This window comes from Mastigoproctus giganteus, chromosome 9 (assembly GCF_048544385.1).
Source record: "Mastigoproctus giganteus isolate SK-2022 chromosome 9, ASM4854438v1, whole genome shotgun sequence".
In the NCBI taxonomy this organism is placed as follows: domain Eukaryota; kingdom Metazoa; phylum Arthropoda; class Arachnida; order Uropygi; family Thelyphonidae; genus Mastigoproctus; species Mastigoproctus giganteus.
The window spans coordinates 52,256,763-52,282,144 of record NC_143583.1 but is presented as its reverse complement, the minus strand read 5'-3'; the positions used below and the strand labels follow the sequence as shown (position 1 = coordinate 52,282,144).

Here is a 25,382-nt window from a genome sequence, read left to right as displayed (position 1 = left end):
ATATCAAAATAAATACAGCTTTTTCAATAGATAAGAAAATGTAATTTTGTTTAGGCAATATCAGGTCACAAAGTTCACATATGAAGTTTTATTTTTGAACCCCAATTTAGACCAAGCTGTAAAGCAAGCTGTAAAGAATCTATATTGGGCAAAACCAACATGCATCAAGAAATATCAGGCAAGGAAATACCACCAGAGACTAAATGAGGAAAAAGCTACTGTTGGGATTTCACTGACAGTAACATTTTCATACAAGAACAATATAGGCATAGAAGTCTTTGCATGGAAGCTTTCTCATTAGCATGATAACCTGAAAAAAGGGCCTGCTCACTAATTACAACACATGGTGCACATCTTAAAAAAAGAAGGACTTCTCAGGATCTGACCAAGGATCATATTCAATATGGACTCTATTGCACAGGTCAAATGCCAACTCTGGTTGCCGCACAGGAAAAATGCCACATCAATGCAAAGATTGACCAGCAACCCAACTTTCTTAAAGAAAAGCCTCACATATAGTCAGCCAGTATCCAGAAAATCATATAACAACTTTAACATGGGCTCACATCTGGTGAGTATGGGCTTGGCACACCCAGGGTCCTGAGCTGGATATCATCATTCTTCTCTTTCTTGGTGATTCCCTTCTATTTCTGACTCTTGTTCTCTCTCTCTCAGGGAATTTTTTTTTTTTTTTTTGCTGGTGCAGCATAAGCCTCAGGCTTCCTTGCATCATGTAGCTAATAATAATAATAATAATAATAAATAATAACATCCTTGTTCCAGCATGAAATAAATCTGATTCCAGCATGATATAAATATGCTTCCAAGAACTATACAAATATAATATCATATTCACAATGACAACACTTATTTCTTAAAAATTTTTTTGTAATTTTTTAGTTCTCTCCTGTTTACCATTTTGGAGTGGATCCCACACCTAATAGAACTCTCAATGCAATACGCTTATGAAGATTACAGTGTTCCACAGCTGTGGCTACTAGTATGCTTCCTAAACCAATCATAATAGCTTCCTGCAAAATAATAAAAATTTAAAAGTATAAGTATCAAAAAAATCTTTAAACACATAAACATAAAGTGATTTCATTATTAGAAATTGTACCGAGTTGTGTACTGTCATTGTATTGTGTTTAAACCAGAATTTAGTGTTTATTGCAGAATAAATTTCATAAACTTAATATATGAAATTTGATTTATTTAACAAAATCAAAGTTAGTTATTGAAACCAAATAAATTAAGTTAGTTGGCTCATAAAAGTTAATTAAATTTAGTTAAAAGTTACTCTGAGAAAACTGTAACCCATTAAGTTATTTCAAGTTTGTTTTAAAACTTCCACACCTTATAAGTTTTTTAAATAAAGAATACTAAACTTGAAATCAAAAATGTTTATTCTACCGTTTTTGTTAACAGGTGTCTTAATTATCTAAAATTCAAGTATTTGTAAAATTTCAATAATACTTCATTTCAAAATTTGCATCAGGTAATTTTCCTTTGTCTGTCTTAAATAATGTCTTTGTAAAACTAAACATCCTTTCTGTAAGGGAAGATTATGGCAATTCTGTATTGTGCCATAAATATAGGAATTTCATAATTGGAGAGATGTTTTGTAGAGAGATATTATAATTAGTTAAATAGTTGTTCCATATTTTCATTGTAAGACCTGTTTCAAAATTAAAAAAAAAAATTTCTGTTTAAATTTTCCAGTTGCTGGAAAATTTAAACAGAAACAAAAAAAAAAAAGTTGCTGGAAAATTTAAACAGAAAGAAATATGTGCATATTTTATATTTAAAAGAATTTTTCATAAGGATTATACTTCAACTATTTTAATGTTGTTTTTACAGCCAGAGCTTCCTTATATTAATATCAGCAAGCAAAAGGATAAAATTATAAAATATTAATATAAAATAACATTTGTATGGACATAGTACTTTTCATTGAACCTTAATTAAAACCATTTAATTAAATAATTAAAAACCATAAGGCATTTATAACTCATAAAATCAAACCTTTGATACAAGGTAGAATCTTTGATAAAAACTCTTTAATTTTAGTATCAAAGGTTTGATATGTGGTTTTATGAGTTATAAATGTCTTATAGTTTCTTATAAATGGTTTTCCTAAGAAATATGTACATTATTCTGCATTGTAAGAACATAATTTCGAGTATTTTAATCTTATGTTCTTGCAATGCAGAGCGGTGTACTTATTTCTTATATTCACAGTTCCAGCATCTGCAACCACAACCACTTCCCTCAGATCTTACATAATGTGAACTTTTCCTTAGAATATTCAAAAAAGGAACAATCAGATTGTTTAAATATTTTTTTTTCACATCACAGATGCAAAAACTAGAGTAAACGAATTTGAACTAAGGAAATATAGTTATAATTAAAGAAACTAAAGTGTTTCTCCCTGCATAGGTTAAAATTTGCATTTACTTCTCAAAGAGAATAGTTGAACAGATTGATAAGCTCCTCTATAACTTTATCTACAACTATACAAAGTCATCACCAAGCTCAATAAAACAAAGAAGATAATTTTCCAGAAAGCAAATTTTGTGAAGGTGAAAGCAGAGACAGCAAATAGTCATTGATGAAGTGATACAGGAATTCAGTGTGAAATTCAGAGGGGTGACCAGGGGTGAGTTTCATCCCCAGTGAAAAATTGTAATTTTTATTTTAATATTTGTTCAATGACCTCGGACATTGAAAATTTTGCCACATTTTTTGTTTAATTTTAATTAAAATTTTCTTCTCACTGCACTCTTCAGGGGCCATATTATCAGTTTACACAACGTTGCAATTGTAAAACACGAATTCAATAAATTTATGTCAAATAAATACAACACAAAAAATCACATAAACTAAGTGTGGTATTCATTAGGTGGTACACAGTGAAAATAAATCACTAAAATTCAAAATACATGAAATTTTCAAAATAATTAAATAGGCAATATTTCTGGCTGCACAAATTGTAACTAAAAGCCATTTCAAGGGTCGGCATTTTCATTTTATGGTTCGTTTATTTTCACACAAATCATCTCTTTGATAGTGTTTCACACAAATGGTCTACTTGCAACTAATTACATATTTGTAGATCGTAAACAAGACGACTGGGTTGAACAGATTCGCCCCAAATGGTCCCTCAGTGATGAATGCTGTTGTAATTAGAAAGGGTCCCGTGGCTTTCAGGGAAAGGACTAAATGTCTGGGCAGAGAGGGGAGTTTACTGCAGCCACTATTTCAATCATCGGCAGTTTCACTTTATGGTTTTCAGATTCCCTTTATTTGTTTTTTTTTCACAGCAAGAGTCTACTTGTGGCTAATTCTTCTTTTGTATACTGCAAACAAGATGGTTTGGTGGCAGCCTATAAATGATACATTTTATAATCTTTTTATTATATATGCATATGTATTGCAAGATTGCATGAAGATAAGCTTAGAGGGCCTGAATGAGTTATCTGAAAAATTAAAAAATGAAGTGATTGATACATATGCAAAGAAAAAACAATCGGTGCTTTTCATATTATTAAACTGTGATTATTGTCAATAATGTGGTTTTTGTGAACTGACAATTAGTATTTAGATGTTAAATAATAATTATTTCCTTTTGTTTTCTCATATTCTCATGAATATTATCAAATTCGTGATAATATTCGTGAATATACAGATTTGTTTATAATATATACATATGTTGTAAATATTAAATAATAATAAAAAAATATTCTCATATACTACATGAGTTTACCCGAAGTTTACATTCTTCTCCCTGGTGCATGTATCCCCGAAGTTGACAGTTTCCTCCCTAGTGCAGACACTCTGGGTTCAGCACTGCAGGAACGTATCATGAAATGCCTGACTGTACCGATCTATTCAACTGTTACCTTTGAATAAAAGGGTTAAATTTCAGACCAAGACTCTTACCCAAGGATCTTTGCATCAGCAAATGATGAACGTGTCTAACTCCACCCCTGCTTCACACTGATTGGAAGATCTATTCCTTTGCCTAATTTTGTTTCCCGATTTAAAACCAGCAGTAAAGGGGAGGAAATAGTTTCTTGATTTTAAACCAGCGCCAAAGGGGAGGACTCATTTCCCAATAAATGGTTTATGGCCTCCCCCCCCCCTTACCACTGGTTTTAAATCATTTAACAAAATTACACAAAGGAATAAATCATTAATCACTGCAAAGCAGTAGGAGGAGCTAAGTTTATCTATTGCACTGTGTTGCAAAGATCCATGGGTAAGTCTTGTTCTGAAGATTAACCAATAAAGGGAGATTTAACCGAAGCAGAGAGAAGCATTTCAGTTTCTTTATTACAATTCCAATTTACCTGCACACCATAAAACATAAAACTGAGGATGGTTATAGGCTAAATATAATAAAATTCTCTCTGTTAGCCAAAGGATTAATAGCTTTTTTTTGTAAAATATTACCATCTAATTTTGTAGAACTAAAGAGCTTATATAAATTTATGGAGGGATTGAACAAATATCTAAATGAAACCAGGTGATTTTTTTTTTTTTTTAAGGCCGATTTTGAATAAGAATAGCTTCCTTCCATCGATTTGCCTTTACTAATAATAATAATACTTTCTGAAGAGGTCTCAGACATCTCATGTTGGTTTCAAAGGCATATACAACAAATAAGCTCTGAGAAGCATAACCATATTTAATTATGCTATATGAGAACTGTGGCAGCATAACTGACATACAACACCAACAGTAACCTATTTAAAACTTATTTCAGAAATTATCTCCTTAGAAATTAGACAGATGCAAAAGTTACCGTGAACTCTTGATTTTCAAATATTTATCCTAAACAGATAGTCTGATTGTGTATTGAAGCTGAGTCATGAAAAATAAATATAATTTTTAGAATCTTTATCACAACTCTACCTTTAATCTATTTTTTAATCAAATACTGAAATATGGAAATATTTCAATACTGACTTAATAATAATAATTTATTTATCCCTATTTTATGTTACACTTTTTTGGGAGATAACAGCAAAAAAACACATAAGCCAATGGCTTTTAGGGGGTGTTCCCTTAAAAAAACAATGAATATACAAATATACAATTGAAAAATATACAGTTCTGAAACTGTATATTTCTGAAATGTTCAGGGTTAATGTTCAACAGAAAAGACAAAAATAAATAGGAGTTTTTTGTACATTTCTTTACAGAAGACTTCAAAAAGCATCAATACTTATAATATCATTATGAACATTTTTACAATTAAATGAGGATAGAAAAGAAAAATGATGAGATGTCTGCACAGAAATTTACAAACTATTTGCCAACTGCTTCCTTTAACATTTGTACATTATTTCCATGTTGGTGTTTTTAAAATCCAGGAGTTGAATGGAAGGTAATTTGAATCAGACATCCCTGGTGATATGTTCAATTAGTAGTTTCTTGAATTGATTTAGTGAAGTGACATTTTTGATTTTTGCAGGAAGTTTGTTCCAGGTTTTATACTTTTCTGACCCATGACTTTTCTGAAAAGCGGAATCTTCAGGTTGGCTTCATTTCTTAGACTGTATGATATTTCTTCTTCTTCTATGGTTATGAAAAAGGATCTGAAGAGAGGGGGGGAAACTCTGGTTTCTTCAATGTATTGTAAACAAAGACCACCTCAGCTTTCTGTAGCAGTTGGTAGATGCTGAGGAGTTGCACTTTCTTGTATCTCGAACTAGCCAATGCGTTCCAGGGAAGGCCCAAATTGAACGAATGCATCGATTGAGAATGGAGACTTGCACACCTGAATTGCATAACTGTTGTATATTTTATGATAATCAACATAATACGAATTTATTTTTAGCAAAGATAATATCAACATAATGACAAAGTTTCAGTGATCACAGAAAGAAGCATATACAACTTACCTTCATATACTGCTCGCAAGTTTCGCTTGTGCCCAGAACTCCCAAGAGAGGAAGAAAAACTATAGGTAACAGTCCAGTTACTGGCAGTGGTAATGCTGCAGTCATCCAGTATACAGCCATCACAAGTATAACAAAACAGCAGTTAGCTCCCTAATAACATAATAGAAATGTATATTTTGTCAATCAAATGTTCAGGGAATTTATTCTTTAATGAATGCATACACTGATAAATGTTTTTAGTTAAAGTAGAAATATGAACATGTTTTCACTAGTTAATGTATACATTCACTCAAAGAAGGATATATATAAGCACTACTTATCATATACTTCATTTATTAATTCATAGTCATTAAAGTATTAATGACTACAAAAATTGCCATGACTCTTAATGACTATGATATTATGTCATTATTAAATTATATATCACAGTCTTAATATACAATAACAGAAAGACAAGACAGCGTGTGAGTGACCAATCCACAAGTTCCAGTCAATATCTGAAAAGTTAAAATCCCCATTACAAGACATTATGATTTACTGGTCCATTCTATTTCTCTGCACAACCATTCATTGTACTCATCAGCATCATTAGGCCTATAACATACTCCTACTCTCATTTTCCCTTTCCCAGTGTTTATGTCACACCAAACAGACTCAACATTGCACTGTCCACCCGTATCAACTGGATGCACTTCACTAGATTTTATGTTTCTTAACTAACAGCATAACCCCCTCCTCCCTTCCTACCCTGTCTGTCCTTTCTGTACACATTGTACTCCCAAAATTCCAATTCTGCACTGCTTATATCTGTGTGACACCATGTGTCTGATATCCCAACAATATCTGCCTTTGATGTCTTGATCAGCACTTCAAATTCATCAATTTTATTTACTATACTTCTAGCATTAGTGTACATGCAAAGTATATACATGCACTTGTTCTTACTCTTAGTTACCCTAACACAGCCCATGTATTTACTTGTTCCATGATGACTCCCAGCAGCTCTTGAAATCCCCAGCAACTGATCTCTAGGCTGCTGCTCATTACAATAGAAGCATTGCAAGAATCACTTTCACTTCTGTCTGTGGCTACCGTTACTCTTTTAGTCTGTGAATCTCCCCAAACTAGCAGTTTTCAGACCCACCTAACACTGCCTGAATAGCATCAGCAAATATTCTTGCACCCTTTCTATTTAAGTTTATCCCATCCCTGTAGATGCAGTCTCTCTCTCTCTCTCTCTCTCTCTCTCTCCTGTTAGCAAGCACGGACCATGCTGAAAAAAATTCTGCCCATTGAGCCTTGCACAATCTCTTCAGGGCCGAATTGTTTAACAAGGCTCTCATCATATACTCCCTCCTCTCGTGTCTGGGCAGAATTACAGACACTTTCAAATTTAACCCTAATTTGTGACTTTTTTTCAGCATTGACCTGTACTTGTTAAGTAAATCTGATCTCTTACTCTTAAGGTCATTAGTGCTAACGTGTACGACAATATCACCTTTGGTGCCCTTAAAAGATGATATTCATTTTGTACCCTTAAAAGATGATATCCACAAGAAAGACAAACCTTCTCAGAAACTTTAAACAACTACCTTAATACTTTTTGCCAATATGCCAAATTTTTTGGTCTTTCAGTTAATCCCCAGAAATTAAGCTATCTCATCTTTTCTCCAAGTCGAATGACATCCATTGATACATTACTTCCGAAATTAGCAGGAAAGGTTCTGACTCCCACAGACAGTGTCAAGTTCCTAGGGGTAATCCCTAAACAAGAATCTCACTTTTAAACAACAAATCCAAGCTCAGCATTCCAAAGCCTTGTGAGCCTTTTGGGGAATGAAAACAGATTTATACAGAACTCACAATAAACAAATAATCAGGAAATACCTCAAAATGTACTTCAGTAGCATGATCTCCTATGCCGTGGAAATGATCTCCCACCAGCCTCAAGAAACTATGAGGTCTAGAATTCTGGGTGCTGAAGTGGGCCAATGGGTGGTCTCACCAGATCTACACGACATCTAAATCTGTACTATGCTCCAACCTGCAATACATGCCCATAGTCCACATGCGGAAAATAAAGGCATTCCTTCATCTGTATTCATCTAAGCATGATCATATGAACATCTGGAACACGGTTGGTCAGTGTTTGTCAGGAAGACACCTTTGCAGTACTACCTCTTTGTGCTCAAGGCTCCAGAGGCTACAGAATTTGATTTGATTTATAACATTAGCATTAGCAAGGGCACATGATGCAAGAAAGCAAGCTTATATAGCATCAGCCAAAAAAAAAAAAAAAAACCCTTATTTCACCCATCCCCTCGCTCCAAATGTTTGTTCTGCCTTGAATCTATTTAAGCTATCAACTTCTACAACGACAAATGGAAGTTTGTTCAAACAATCAACCATCCACTGGCTAAAGGCAAACTTCCGCACATCTATCCTACAACCGCCTTTCCTCAATTTGAATTTATGCCCTCTCAGGTGATTATTCTGAGCAAGAGGCAGTATCCCATCAGCATTGAGCATGCTCAAACCATTCAAGGCTTTATACACCTCAATCAGATCACCTCGCCGGTGCCTAGTCTCCAGACACTGTAATTTGCAAAACTTAAGCCTTTCTTCGTAAGAGCAACCCTTCTATTCCATTCACTAATCTTGTTCCCCTTCTCTGTACTTGTTCCAACAGCTCTACATCCTTCTTAAAATGAGGCCTCCAGACCTGTATACAGTACTCAAAGTGTGGCCTGACCATTGCCTTATACAAGGGGATAATCACCTCCTTATCCTTGCTAGAAAAATTCCTGTATATCATTGACAAGACACCATGAGCTACTCTTGCAGGCTGTCTGCACTGCTCAGAAAACTTCATATCTGCCTGCATAATTACCCCCAGGTCCTTTTCATTCTCTACCACTGTCAGTGTGGTACCACAGAGTTGATACGTTACTCTGGGATTACTACTTCCCATATGTAGTACTTTACATTTGTCAATTTTAAACTTCATTGAAAAACTAAACCTCATAGTTTCAATAGACACTTCCCAAATGTGACTTTGGACACTCTCAACTCGCTCAACATCAACTTGGACCTATGGTCGATTGACAAGTCATATCAAGATGACATCTTGGGCTATCAAGGTTTGCAAGTGCCGATCCTAGTATGCCGATGTCATTTTATATTATGCTTAATTTGTAGTTTTGTTTTTTATTAAGATTAATACCCTGTTCAGATATTTTGTCTTTAATGGTTACTTTGTATTGTTGTGATTGGTCACTTGTATAGTGAATGTTTTGTAAGATTCCTCTGGTTATCTGTGCAGGGAATCAAAAATGTATATCAGTTAATTTATTAAAGAATTTTATTATTATTATATCTGCTCTACAACATCATCAACTTTTGCCCCCCTGGCAGACATACCCTGGTCCTGTTCCACATATCCTTTTTTGCATACTATATTTCCTGTCTCCCTGACAATAGAATCACAGACAATAACATATTGGTTTCCATAATAAACATCATATACTAATAAATATTCTATTAGTATTGAACATCAGATTATTCAGTGATGAACCCTCTATAAATAATAATCTATTGTTTGATAGAATAATCATAATCAATACAAATATTCAGTATTTCTATAATCATTCATATACACTGCTGGGCAATGTTAACAAAATTAACAGAACACGTAGAAAATGGGGTGAAACTCGTGCGGCCTGCAAAATGAAGCTGGGCAATATTTGGTGTGGTGGTGTACCACAGAATAACAATGAAATGAGGGCATAGTGAGAAACTTCGGACAAGTATAAGTGACATATAGGGATTGTATAAGAATTACCAAAAAAAGGTCATATTACAGACGTCAATACAAGATGCTAAAAATATGATTACATTACATTAGTACGGCATATTATCCCCTTCAACAGCTAAACAGGTCTGACAGTGGTAAACCACATTCAATACAGTATAAGGGTGTCTATAAGATTCTGTGGCAACAAATCCCATTCTTTCACCAGTGCAGACCTTAGCTCACCAAGTGTCTGAGGAGTTGGCTGATGGCATGCCATGCGATGCCCAAGGGGGGCTTCCCAAACACGTTCGATCAGATTTAAGTCTGGTGATCATGCTGACCACAGCAGTTGTTGGATATCATCAGTTTCAAGATATTCCTCCACCACTTGAGCTCTATGTGCAGTGGTGTTGTTGGGCATGAAAATAAAGTCAGGCCAACCGCACCCCTAAAAAGTCGAATATATGGTTCAAGGATCTGTTCTCGGTACCTCTGTGTAGTTACGGTACCCCTATCAAAAACATGGAGGGGTGTGCAATTTTCATTATTCTGCCCCACACAAGAACACCACCTCCACCATAAGTGTCCTTTTCTCTGCCATTAGAGGGATGGTACTGCATTCCTTGTTGTCTCCAGATGAAATACCATATAGAATATGTTTGTAGGCTAAAACGGGACTCATCAGAGAACAGAAATGTACCCCATTTGTCAGGGCTCCATGTCACATGTTCATGGCACCAGTTTTGATGAGCTCTGCTGTGGTTTGGGGTTAATGGGATACAAACCACTGACTGCCTTGTGTAGATGCCATTTGAATTGAGCCTCCTTAACACATTCTAGTTGGAAATGTTCTCACCTGTGGCCGCAGCAACCTCAAGAGACAGTTGATGACAGGTCATCGTAGGGTTCCATCTTGCTGTTATGGCCAGATAGCAGTCTCTTCAGATTGAGGTAGTCCTTGGGCAACCTTGGACAGCTTTTCTTGTAATGGTTCCTGTCTCTTGAAACTGCTTCCATAGTACCGAGATGACACTACGTGACACACATTAAGCCAATGTACCGCCTCCACCTACAACTGCCTGGCATTTCAAAGAATCATCTAAACAAAAATGACTTGCCATCCTGAGTACTAGATGTGGCTACCCCACTGAATAACCCAAAAAATGGGAATTAAGTGAAATGGTTGCAACCCTTGTTTTTATAGGCATGAATAATTTGCATACTGCATGGCTCTGTAAGGGAACAGATCGATTTCTATTGGATACTCGGAATTTGCATGCCAGGATGCCTATTATATCAAACATTCACCCTCAGCAACACTGTTCACAATAAAATATTCATGAAAATATTTTGTTCTGTTAATTTTTTCGAGCAGTGTGTTATTCACCATCAATACTCAATACCAATCTATCAACATTAGCATTAGTAGAGGCATTTGATGCAAGAAAGCAAGCTTATGCAGCATCAGCCAAAAAAAAAAAAAAAAAAACCACTTCCACTTCACCCCTCTGTTCGTTCAAAATACCTGTCCAGCTGAGCCTTAAACATTGACATTAGATGATTATTTACGGTTGCCCTTTTCTTCCAGAAACTTAAAACCAGTCCATAATGGGTCTGAATAGATCAATAAGAACACCTATTATGAAATTACAAAAGGACAAAAAAAATATATACAAGCTTCAAAATAAATTTTAAGCTGGAAGACAATTTTCATCAACATGACTGAAAGTAGAAAAGGTCACCAAATACTGAAGGCTTAAGTGGAAGGAAAGGATTGAATCACATTGGTCTACTTGATGTCAATTGTTGGCAGTACTCAATGGCGTAGCTACCATGTAGGCAGGCAAGGCAATTGCCTCCAGGCCCGGGTACTTTAGGGGCCTGGCGTCTTTGGCTGTCTCCTCTTTTTGCAATTTTCATTAATTAAGTAGGGGCCCGAACATGTTCTTTGCCTCTAGGCCCGAAAAAGGGTAACTACGCTACTGGCAGTACTCCAGTTTATGGTGCACCATGTTGTGAGCATAGCCAAAGAATGGAGTGATTGTCTGGTCGAATTCTATGATTGGCTGATTATTATGAATGTGTAATTTGCCTTTCCGATTGTTTGATTGGACAAATTCACTTCTGATTGGAGCCGTAAATGAGAAATTGGTGGTAAATGCGAAATTATTTGCTTAGTTTCATCGTGTTGTTTTGTGTTATTTTGTGCTCGGTTATTGTTTAGACATTGTTTAGTCATTATTGTTTAAAATAAATAAATAAAATTTATGTTTATACTCCGGAATGACCACCAGAGGAGTTCACAAGATACAGAGAATACGAGAAACAGTACCATATTTTGCAATCACAGGCCTGAACCCCGGTCACTCAAAGCATGTGTACGTATGCACCCTCTCACCTGACCACTCAGCTATGGCGGTCTTACTAGTCATCGCCATTGTGCTACTAACAGATATTTTTCTCCAGCAAACCTGCCAGCATGCCAGGGCTGATGAGATGAGTTTCCTTTGTATTTAAGTAGTGTTTTGGCAATTTCATTGTTTTTCACAGTTATTGTATTAGTCGTTAGTGTAAGATTCTCTTGATAGTTGGGGGGGAGGTCTAGGGGAGGCAGCCCCCAGAAAAATAAAAAAAAAAGCATTTTTCTAGACGTGCATGAACAATTCTCATTGTTAATGCACATGGAATCGTCTATTAACGTAAGGTCACAAAAGCTGGGATTTGGGGACTGCAGCCCCCAAAAATTAAAAAAAAAAGCATTTTTGTGAACATTTTGTGCATTGACAAAAAGCAATTTCATTGTGCACTCGAAATCGTCTATTAATGTAAGGTCACAAAAGCAGGGGGTTTGGGGACAGCAGCCCCCAAAAAAAAATAAAAAAATAAAAAACCTTTTTGTAGATGTGTGCATTAACAAAGAGCAATTTCATTGTTAATGCACTCAAAATCATCTCGTAATGTACAGGCGAGAAGTATCACTGATTGTCTGGTGTTAATTTTCTACTCATTTTAAAAAAAAATTGCATTTATATTCATCTATTTTTTGCCGTTTCGTTTTCTTCACTTCAGCTCCAACATATTGAGATGTCACGTGACATCCACCTTTAATGTGAAGGCGAGGGGAAAGCAGTGTGCAGAAGGTGTTGTCCCATACCAATAACCGCCTACTTCCTCTCTTTCTTGCGGAAATACGGAGGTGTACCATAAACTGAAGTATTACCCAATGGTTTATGATTATGCTCAAGTTGCTGACAAAATGAATAGGTACTTGTATTTTGCATCTAGTTTGCAAATAAGGAATTCTTTAAAGAAGTTATTGTTATTTGGTTTTTAGGAGCATTAGCAACAAAGGCCATATTGCTCCAGGGATATGTGGTGGTCATGGGCTCGAACCCCAGTCTAATCAAGAAGCATGTGCTACGCACTGCTGCTCAGCCCACCTGACTACGGAGGCACCTTTAAAGAAGTTGATCAAACTAAGAAAGGGTGACACGAGTAATTATAGACCTGTTAGTTTACTGTTCCGGGGAAAATAGTTGTTGATTTGTTGTTGTTATGCAAATTTCACGACACAAGGTCAACTATGGCCAATATGTGTCTGTCAGAGTCACTATGTTCATTTTAATGATTCATGGGTGGATATATCAAAGTGTATTTATTATTCCAAGATGTTTAATATATATAAAGAGCTCACTTAGGTTTGCTTTGTCACCAAGTATATGAAAGATGGTTAGAGGAGCTTGCAAGTTGGCTAATGATTGGAAGGAAGTGGGTCAAATGGCTGAATAGGATGGACAATCAATAAGAATGTGTGTTACTGAAAGTTGTATCTGACAGACAGAGCAGAGCGGGAGATCTTCTCTTAGAAGTAAATGTTTGTGAGTGAGGAAGATATGCCCAATGCGCAGTCTTGTCAATATAACTTCCTCCTGTCTATTTGTACGTGAGCTTGAATGCCATGAACATAGATCTTTTTTTATTCTGCTGAGTTCACGGCACGGTTAGTCCCTCCAAAGTTGTTTCCAAATGGAAGTATATTTGGTATGAAATACATCCCTGTAATCGTAATCTGTAAATGGTGCAAACTGAAAGTTATCTTGTATATTAAGATCTGGATTTTTTGCGGCTTGGTCTGCATGATTATTTCCTGGGATTCCAACATGTCTTGGAATCCAACAGATAGACACTTGCTTTCTTGTTTTATGCAAAACTTGGAGTTGTGTTTTGAGATGCAGAATCAAGGAATTTGAGGAATATTTGATATTCTGTAGAGCTGCTACTGCACTAAGGGAGTCAGTATAGGTTAGAGCAGGTAGAAGTTGATACTTGGTAATATCATCCAGTGCTAGTTTAATAGCATCTAATTCTGCTGTGAAAATACTGCAAACATGAGGCAAGGAGACGGATATAATATATTACGGTAAAACTACTGCGGCACTTACTGAGTTGTTCGATTTTGAACCATCTGTGTAAATCTGATGACTGTTTCTATTTTCAAAACTGTGCAGTGCATGAAGCTTCTGTATAACGATTGGAGAGATCTCTTTTTTATTCCTGTTTGTAAGATGTGATATGGACAATGGCACAGTCGGAATCCAAGGAGGTTCTGAGTTTATATCTACTGCAGAAATATGCTGGAAATGTATTTCCCAAACTCGAGCTAAGTGTTTGAGATGCAGTCCTACTGGTTTATTTTCATTTGGCTTGCAATCATAATTACTCGTCCATAGTGGATCGTGAATAATGGACCAATTTCGATGTGATGGCTGACTATATTTTTTCCACATACATGCATAGTAGATAATCTCGTCGAAGGTGCAGTGGGGTTCTGATGTTTTGATTTATTATATAAATCAAAGTTTTATGTAATTGTAGTAATATGTACCTGTCAGCTCCCCAGGCCATTGAAGATACTGTGTGCAAGATGTTAAGTTTTGAGAGGCAACTAGTTCGAAGTCTTAGTATATGTTCATGAAAGTTTAGTTTTCTATCTAACGTTAAGCCCTAGAAGGAGAAATTTTGAACAACAGGTAGAGCAATTTTATTTAAGTATAAGACCGGTTCAGGATGAAGACCACACATTTTACAGAAGTGTATAACAGCTGATTTTTTCTCAGATATTCTATATCCATTATTTTTTGTCCTATATCCATTATTTTTTGTCCATGCTTCTATTTTGTTTACGAATAATTGGAGCTGTCGTTCAATCGAGTTCATGCTTTGTGATTGAAATGAAATGGAAAGATCATCTGCATACATATTTTCAGTGAAGGCAGTATAACTTTTGTGATATTGTTCACCCACAGCACAAACAGGGTTGCACTTAATACTGAGACCTGGGGGACCCCCTTCCTGTTGTACATATATTGAAGATAAACAGCCTTTATAAACTCCAGGGGCTCACATCTGGTGAGTATGGGCTTGGCACACCCAGGGTCTTGAGCTGGATATCATCATTCTTCTCTTTCTTGGTGATTCCCTTCTATTTCTGACTCTCTCTCAGGGGTAACTCAGAATTTTTTTTTTTTTTTTTTTTTGTTTGTTTGGCTGGTGCAGCAAAAGCCTCAGGCTTCCCTTGCACCATATGGCTAATAATAATAATAATATCGTACCTGAAATGTTCTCTCAGTGTGGAATATTTCTATAAATTGCGGAAGTTGTCCTCTGTATTCTAACTGAAATAGATCTCGTAGGATTCCAAATCTCCATGTTGTGTCAAAAGCTTTTTCAAGATCTAGATTTACCATCACCATATGCTGCTTTCTTATAAATGGGTTTCTAATATTTGTTTCAACTTTGATATGTAGATCAAGTGTTGATCTATTTTTCCTAAATCCAAATTGGTGGGGCGATAAAACATTCTCTTTTTCCAGCAACCACGTAAGTCTATTGTGCACCATTCATTCAAGGATTTTCCCTAAGCAGCTGGTCAGTGAAATAGGGTGATAATTATATGTATAGGAAAGATCTTTTCCGGGTTTGGGAAATGCAAGGACAATTGCATGCCGCCATATGGATGGATACAGGTTGTTCAGAAAAATTCTATTATATAGAGCTAGTAGAATATCCAGACAATCAGAGTTTAGGTGTTGTATCATAGTATAATAAATGCCATCGGGACCTGGTGCGCTATTAGGCAATTTTGTAATGGTTTTAAGTAATTCCTCTTTTAGGAAATGAAAATAGTGGAGTCACTGGTTAAAGAGGCACTGTAGGATCATCTAGACAAAACTGCAGTAATACTTCAAATGCAGCATGGGTTTGTTAAGGGGAAGTCTTTACTGACCAATTTGATTAGATACTATGATATAGTCACAAAGGAACTGGATGCACAAAATAATTTTGATACCATATAAGTGAATTTCGGGAAAGCTTTTGATACTGTTGCACGCGGAAGACTATTGTACAAATTGGCACAGGATGGTATTATGGGCAAGTTGCTACAATGGATAAAAGGATGGTTGAGGGGGAGAAGACAGAGAGTGGTAATCAATGGACACTGCTCTTCATGGACTAATGTGCCCAAACAATGGACACAAATACAAAATGTGCAGAAATGTGCCCAAATACAAAACAACAATCAGATGTTGTTTTGTATATTTATCAATGATATTGATGAAGGTATATCGGGCTTAATATCCAAGTTTGCAGATGATACAAAGGTTGGCAGAGTTGTTAATGACACTAAAGAAAGTAAGCTACTGCAACAGGATCTAGAAAAGTTGGGCACATGAGCTGAAAAGTGGCAACTGAAGTTTAACATTGACAAATACAAATACTGTACTGCATATGGGTAACCCCAGACACACGTACCAACTGTGTGGCACTACACTCAAGGTGGTAGAGAATAAAAAACACATGGGGGTAATTGTGTAGTCATATATGAAGTTTTCTGAGCAGTGCAGATAGACTGCCGAGCAGATTATAGGTTCTTGCCAAGCAGGTAATGGTTAGGCAATGCCTTGAGTACTGCATACAGGTCTGGAAGCCTCATTTTAGGAAGGATGTAGAGCTACTAGAATGAGTACAGAGAAGGGCAATGAGCCTGGTGAGAGCAATGAAAGGGTCCCCTTTCCAAGAAAGGCTTAAGTTCTGCAAATTGCAGCATCTGGAGACTAGGCACCTGCGAGGTGATCTGATTAAATGGCCTTGAATGGTTTGAGCAGGATGAATGCTGATGGTTGATTGATTGATTGATTGATTTTTATTGGTGCATCAGCAACTATGGCTATAATGCGCCAATGCTGATGGTATTCTTCTTCTTGTCCAGATTACGAAGCTGAGAGGGCATAAATTAAAACTGAGGAAAGACAGTTGTAGAACAGATGTGCAGAAATTTGCTTTTAGCCAGTGTCTAGTTGATTGCTGGAACAAACTTCTATCTGTCGGGGAAGTTGATTGCTTAAATAAATTCAAGGGAAAACTAGACTAAGTTTTCGAATGAATGGATAGGTGAAATGGAAAGGGTTACTTTTTTTTTTGGCTGATGCTGTACACTGAAAGGACAGAATTCATGGGATAGCTGGCTCCTGGACACTGTGATGCTGACACCCCTCTCGCCAGTGGACAAACCTATCGCTTGGCAGGTATATAAGTACACTGAATTCACGTAGACAGTAATTCGATGTCAGTATGGATAAATGCTGTGAGCTAACCTACTTTGAAAGAGGAATGATAGTACGTGGCCGATGCATGGGTCACTCTATCTCGTAGGCGGTACAGAAATTGCACTATCCCCTTTCGACAGTATCAAAATTTCTGGAATAACATCTCATCTTGCACAGAGATGAGGGAAGAGAAAGGTGGTGGATGAACATGGCAGTCAACATCTGTATTGCATTGTTTCAGCCAAACGGAGAGGGACAGTAGCACAAATCACTACTGACTTCAATGAGGGAAGTGCCAGAAATGTCTCCACAAAGATCAGGCGATCATTAGCCGCAATAGGTTATGGGGGTCTGCTGACCTACCAGAGTTCCACTGCTAACACCACAACACAGGAATCTATGCCTCAACTGATTCTTGGACGACTGGAGTAGGGGTCTCCTGGTCCGATGAGTCCCATTTCCAGTCCAGCATATTTCAAGTGGACAGGAGGGTGCGTATCTGGCCAAAACACGTACCAACTGTGTTGTATCTGGCCAAAACACGCACAAAGCTATGCACCCGTCACGTCAACAAGGAACTATTCGGGCTGGCGGATGATCAGTAATGATCTGGGGCATGTTCAACTAGCACACATTGAGACCTCTGATATGTCTAGATGCATCTCTGAACGATCCAGGTTACTTGTCCATCCTTTCAGACCATCTGCATCCCTTGATGGTCATTGTGCACCCACAGGTCAATGGACTCTTACAGCAGAACAATGCGCCTCCCCACAGAGCCGCATTGTTCTTATTGTGGAATGCTCTTAGAACCATGTTCTAAGAGCATTCCGCAGATTTTACCACTATGGAATGGCTTCCTGTTCACTGGACATGAACCCTATGAAAAGGTCCGTTCAAGCTTTGGATCGTCCGCCCAGGAATGTGACAGAATTATGAACAGTGGTGCAGAGCATGGATGGACATACCAGTGGAATGCTTTTGTGAACTAGTGGACTCAATGCCTCACCATGTGACTGCCCTTATCCTGGCGAAAGGTAGTCCTACCCATTACTAGGTAGGTATTCCATCAGATATTGTTGGGATATCAGAGACGTGGTGTCACACAGATATAAGGAATGCAGAACTGGAATTTGGGGAGTACAACGTCTACAGAAAGGATAGACAGGATAGGAAGGGAGGAGGGGTTATGCTATTAGTTAAAAAACACATAAAATCCAAGGAAGTGAAGCCAGTTGACATCGCTGGACAGTGCAGTGTTGAGTCAGTTTGGTGTGACATAAGCATAGGTAAATCAAAATTGAGAGTAGGAGTGTGCTATAGGCCTAATGACTCTGATGAGTATAATAAGATACTGTACAGGGAAATAGAGTGGGCCAGTAAATCAGAGAGTCTTATAATGGGGGATTTTAATTTCCCAGATATTGACTGGAATTTGTGGGTTGGTCACTCACACACTAGCAAGGCTTTTGTGGATTTATTGGATGATTGTTTTCTACACCAGCATGTTCGGGAGGCAACTAGAGGGAGTAATACTCTTGATCTGATTATCAGTAGTGATCCTTCATGCATTAGGAATCTGCAGATAAATGAACCACTGGGTGGCAGTGATCACAGTGTGCTGAAGTGGGATTTACTCAAGGAGGTAACTACCATCAGAGGTAAAGGGAAGGGTTTTTGCTTTCGTAAAGGAGACTATGCTGGTCTGAGACAGTATTTAAATTCTATACAGTGGGACCGACTGATGATGTTACCAACAGCAAATTCAAAATGGGAAGCATTCAAGGAACTAATCTTGGAAGCTACCAGGCTTTACATACCAACCAAGAAATATTGTTCAAGGTTCAGGCCTAAATGGTTGTCAGATGAACTAATGAGACATATGGCAGAGAAGAAAAATGCATGGGATACATACAAATTAATGGGTGACGTGGAAGCCTATGATAGATATAAGTTGGTCTGTAACCAAGTCACAAAGGAGATTAGGCAGGCAAAGGCAGATTATGAGAAATCCTTGGCAAAGGATGCAAAGAAAAACAGAAAAGAGTTCTTTACCTATTTAAACTCAAGAAGGAAAGGGATGAATCAGATTGGTCCACTGGATGTTGATGGTTCAACAATTGAGGATCCAGCTCAGGTGGCTAACAATCTAAACGAGTATTTTGCATCTACATTCACACATGAGGAGTTATTCAGGAAGGGGAATGTCGTAGGTGAAGTAAACATTGGCAGTGAGCTAGATGATTTTCTAATAACTGAGAGGAAAGTGGAGGAGAAATTGTTGAGGATAAACACAAAAAAGGCACCCGGGGTGGATGGGATCTATCCAGTTATATTAAAGGAGGCAGCAAAGGAAGTAAGCAAACCCCTAGCCATAATTATGAGAGCTTCTTTGGACTCAGGGGAGGTACCCACGGACTGGAGATGTGCAAATGTAACCCCAATTCACAAAGGAGGATCAAAGGCTGACACAAGTAATTATAGACCTGTTAGTTTAACTTCGGTTCCAGGAAAATTAATGGAGGCACTGGTTAAAGAAGCACTGCAGGATCATCTGGACAAGAATTCAGTTATAGCTCAGACACAGCATGGGTTTGTTAAGGGCAGGTCTTGTCTGACCAATTTGATTGGATACTATGATGTAGTCACAAAAGAACTGGATGCAGGGAATAACTTTGATATTATATATTTGGATCTTAGAAAAGCTTTTGATACTGTTGCGCATGGAAGACTGCTGCACAAATTGGAGAAGTGTGGCATTCGAGGCAAATTGCTGCTATGGATAAAGGGATGGTTGAGTGGCAGAAGACAGAGAGTGGTAATCAATGGACACTGCTCAACGTGGACTAATGTTATTAGTGGAGTTCCTCAGGGTTCAGTGTTGGGTCCATTGTTGTTTTCTGTATTTATAAATGATATTGATGATGGTGTATCAGGCTTAATGTCCAAGTTTGCAGACGATACAAAGGTTGGCAGGGTTGTTAAGGACACTACTGATACTATGCTGCTGCAACAGGATCTGGAAAGGTTGAGCAGATGGGCTGAGAGGTGGCAAATGAAGTTTAACATTGACAAATGTAAAGTACTACATATGGGAAACAGTAACCCCAGATCAACGTATCAACTCTGTGGTACTACGCTGACAGTGGTAGAGAATGAAAAGGACCTGGGGGTAATTGTGCAGGCAGATATGAAGTTCTCTGAGCAGTGCAGACGAGCTGCAAGAGTAGCTCATGGTGTCTTGTCAATGATATACAGGAATTTTTCTAGCAGGGACAGGGATGTGATTATTCCCTTGTATAAGGCATTGGTCAGGCCACACCTTGAGTACTGTATACAGGTCTGGAGGCCTCATTTCAAGAAGGATGTAGAGCTGCTGGAACGAGTACAGAGAAGGGCAACAAGATTAGTGAATGGAACAAAGGGTTGCTCTTACGAAGAAAGGCTTAAGTTTTGCAAATTACAGAGCCTGGAGACTAGGCATCGCCGAGGTGATCTGATAGAGGTATACAAGGGTTTGAATGGCTTGAGCATGCTCAATGCCGATGGAATTCTTCCTCTTGCTCAGAATAATCACCTGAGAGGGCATAAATTTAAATTGAGGAAGGACGGATGTCGGATAGATGTGCGGAAATTCGCCTTTAGCCAGCGGGCAGTTGGTTTGTGGAATAGACTTCCATCGCTTGTTGTTGAAGTTGATAGCCTAAACAAATTTAAGGCTCAGCTGGACAGGTATTTCGAACGAATTGAGGGGTGAAATGGGAGTAGTGGTTGTTTTTTTTTTTTTTTTTTTCTTTTTTTTTTTGGCTGATGCTGAATAAGCTTGCTTTCTTGCATCATATGCCTCTACTAATGCTAATGCTAATATGCTAATAAACATGGAATGGTTATGGGCACATACTGTTTATTTTCAAAAGATGCATATCCTTTAGATCAGCGTTTCCCAAATTTTTTTAGTCACGGAACACTTTTCACTCACAATATATTTACGGAAAACAAGTTTAGCGGGAGCCAAAGAACTGTTTGCAGATATTTTATTACATGCAATGCACTGTGTATCAGGAGCATCTTTATTTCCAACACATGTAAAGCTGAGATTCAAATAACTGTCATATTTTCGTTTTCGTCTTTTATTAGTTGGTTCCTGCTTTATCACTTCGGATTTTTGGGGAACAAAAGGCCGCAATTGTTCATCCTCACTTTGAAGTGTGACAATAATGTGTTGGCTTTCATCGACCACAGTTGCAATAGAAGTACTTGCTTCTCGTTTTAAAGTTCCTTTTTTCAACAACAAATCCATAGTCATTTATTTTTATAATATTTCGAAATACTGATAATTATAAAAAAAAAAAAGTTATACAAGGAAGTGAGTTTAGTTATGATATCGATTCGCTTCCCCCTCTCCATCAACCCGTGTACTCCAGGCTAAATCGCATACGACTGGCAGATTAGTTCACTACATTGCTACTTTTTCGTAGATGCCATTACCTCTACGTTTACTTCTTTTTGCAAAGCCCGCCAAAATAAAGTGTTCCACGGTCTATTTGATTATTAGTCTATGTCAGTATATTAATAACTAAAAAAAAAAAAAAAAAAAAAAGGTTAAAAATTATAATGATACAAAAGTGGTGTACGCTACAAATATGCAAAATTTATTTATTTTATTTTTTTAATTATTAATTACGATTTTTCACGGAACATTTGTTCACATCTCGCGGAACAGTTTTGGCCACGCTGCTTTAGATATTTACCCGAACAAAGATTACATTGTGATGAGTTTCACGAATATTGCTATTGTAATTTTAAGCTCACTGGTATTCTACTTAACGTCCAGAAGGCAAACTTTTCTAACATCGTGACTTGAACAACGTGCATTTTCTGAATCATCTTTTATACACTTGCCCACCAAAAAATTAGAAATCTTCATTCAGTTCCTAGTAGAACAAATTGTGGCCCAAATTACAGCCTTTACATGCCATGGAATGACTTTCCACTAGGAGTCTGAGAGAGAGAGAGGGAGAGTAATACAGATTTGACTATTCTTCAGTCAGGATATTTGCTGTTGCTGCATTGTGGTCGGTAGAGAAATGCAAAGCCAAACTGCTCTTTCCTACATATTATTATTATTATTAGCCATATGGTGCAAGGAAGCCTGAGGCTTATGCTGTGCTAGGCAAAAAAAAAAAAAAAAAAAAAATTCTGAATCACCCTGAGAGAGAGAGAAAGAGAAGTAGATGGGAATCACCAAGAAAGAGAAGAATGATTTTATCCAGCTCAGGACCCTGGGTGTGCCAAGTTATGCTCACCAGATGTGAGTTCCTGGGGGTATGTTTCAGATATTCTCAAATGAATTAAAATCTGCAGAATTAAAGGGCCAGTGTAGATTTGTGAACCTTGGTTAATGTGCCTTGAACCATTCAGATACAATTTTTGCACAGTAAATAATTTTGTTGCCATCTTGAAAAAATCCAGGTAAAAATGAAGCACTGACTGCAGCGCGAAGTTGGTCTAATATGGCTGAAAGTTATTCATTGGGAGAACACGACCTACCGATATGAGTGGATCCAGTCCGTAGCAAGAACATACCGCATATCATGATATCCCCTCCAGTCGCTTGACTGATGGACATGAGAAAGTTTAGATGCTTCTACTATTGGTGCAAAAAAAAAGTGTAAATCGAGACTTGTCAGATAGATTATCTTTTAAAAAATAAGAAAGATTCGACTGGAGTCGAATCTTTCGTATTTTTTGCAGAAAGATGTGACTTTCTTACAGGCATATTACTACCAAATCCCATATTCTTCGGCCCCGTCCATATAGTTTGTTTGGAAAATGGATATTTCTTTGTCTAAATCGAATTTTTCAGTCATTTGCTACACACTAGACCTTCCATTCTGACACATAATTCACTTTAAATTCCTTCAATCTCATTCTTAGAGAAACCGACTTTCTGCTGCATTTCTTCCTTATAGAACTGCATTCACATTCAAGATTGTTGCTTTCGAGACACCAGTGATTTCCTTTATTTTCGGTATTGTGGCTTCCGCTAAATTTGCTCCAAAAATAACATTGTTCGAAAAAGCGTAAAGATCACCTATCTTTCGCACGATTATCTGATATGAAGACTAGCATACAAGTTAATGCAATTGCGTCATTTCTGTACGTAGCCAACTTTAGTAGTTATAAATTGGCATCATTAAGTATATCCCATATTGTGAATACCTTCACAACGAGTTACCGTGATATTGCACCACCTCGAATAAGTAACGCTTCAACATAGGAAAAGCCTATTGTTACTTATTCTCAGCGGATACCGTCACCCATACAAAACCGTTTAGGAGCTTATTTGCTTCTCATCGGTGGGTGGGCAGCAGAGCCGCATTTAAACTGGTTGTGACCCTAAGCTCACTCTGTGGATGAGTTAATCGGTCTCAGGCGTAGATAGCAAGGTTTTTCCCCCCAGAAACTGGGGTTTTTCGTCCAACAAAACAAACAAATCGACCAGAGAACACACGTAATTAACAGACATAAGACACACAGCACGGCGGATGAATTTAATTATTCGGGTGGCCTAAAAATAATAGTTTTTTTTTTTTTTTTGTGACCCTAAGCTATAACATGTATGAGGCCCTTCAACAGTTCATTGTGACAAAATTAAAAAAGATAATTTTTAAAGTGGAGCGAGGCCCCTTGTAATATGAGGTCCTAAGCTATAGCTTGTTTAGCTTATGTGTAAATCCGGCCCTGGTGGGCAAGTACCTTGGTGTTGCAATGATGACAACCCAGTTGCGAAGTATAGCTCCACAATATGAGGGTTGCCTGATGGTGTGGAGTAATTTAGATTACAGAATAGTTTAGGGCTAGAATAGTCTTAATTTATGTTTAGAATAGTCTACATAACCTGAGGCTTTAACCCTAAACTATTCTGTAATCTGATATGAAGATTAATTATTCCTTGATGCAGTGGCCTAGCTAAGTTTTTTGGCCCCTCAGGCAAGAAATTATTTTGAGCCCCTTATTATTTATTAAAATAAATTTTAATTGGTTATAATATAAAAAAATGTTGAATCGTTTTAATAACATAAATATGTATTTTATTTACGATTTCTTTATAATTTTACAAACATCAAAAACAGGAAAATTAATATTACAATATACTGTACTAATTATTAAATACAATTTGACAAACATAAAAATGTATACTATAATTAATAAATTTACGAAAAAAGTTTAAATATTACTTTTAGCGTTTTTACATTTGCGAAATCATTAACAAAATCCATTTTACTGGCATATTTATGCTCAATAGTCAACATTGCAAGATTGCACAGTTTACTTTGAACAACAGCATGTCTTTTATAAACTTTTATTTCGTAATTTACTAAATGATCTTCTTTTGGCAGAGGCAGCTGGGAGGATAAAAAATAAGATAAATAAAGTAAAAAATTCTGGAAAGTCAAATAAAAAAATTGTCTAATAGACATGTCTGCTGATAAATCTTGTTTAATAACTGTGATTAAATTACCATATTGAATCGGCAGCTGGGGAGTGAGAGTACAGATGATATGAGATTTTCATACTCACAGTGGGTGAGCATAACAGCATTTGACATATTATTTTTTTCGGTTCTAGTATTGCAAAATAATTTTTTACTAACTTCATACTTCTCAAACGATTTTTCATTTGTATTATAATTTTCTCTAAAGCAGTAAAAAACACTGATTAAAAAAAAAACAAAACTAATCTCTATTATCAAACAAAAAATCTAAAGTTAATTCATCATCATCATATTACTGTCTTTTAGTTCTACGTTGTCGTTTGTCTTCAAATTTGGGATCTACCCCGAACTCCTTGGCAATTTAGCATTAGCATCAGCAAAGGCACATGATGCAAGAAAGTAAGCTCATATACCATCAGCCAAAAAAAAAAAAAAAAAAATTGAATCTATTTAAGCTATCAACTTCCACAAACACGGATGGAAGTTTGTTCCACCAATCAACCACCCGCTGGCTAAAGGCAAACATCCGCACATCTATCCTACAACCCTCTTTCCTCAATTTGAATTTATGCCCT

General features: G+C 37.0%; 1 protein-coding gene across 1 annotated transcript in view; it reads right to left on the bottom strand.

The window, feature by feature from the left end:
• LOC150080217 (Na(+)/citrate cotransporter-like) overlaps positions 1–24,921 on the bottom strand; it is a 130,384-nt gene extending 105,463 nt beyond the window's left edge. Inside the window, exons 1-4 of the mRNA XM_090380648.1 lie at positions 24,835–24,921; positions 24,551–24,718; positions 5,910–6,059; positions 916–1,031 (exon numbers count right to left, since the gene is read on the bottom strand). Coding sequence (XP_090236774.1) covers positions 916–1,031; positions 5,910–6,059; positions 24,551–24,718; positions 24,835–24,921 — 521 coding nt within the window. The remainder of the gene's footprint in view (positions 1–915; positions 1,032–5,909; positions 6,060–24,550; positions 24,719–24,834) is intronic.
• Positions 24,922–25,382: the final 461 nt, after the last annotated feature.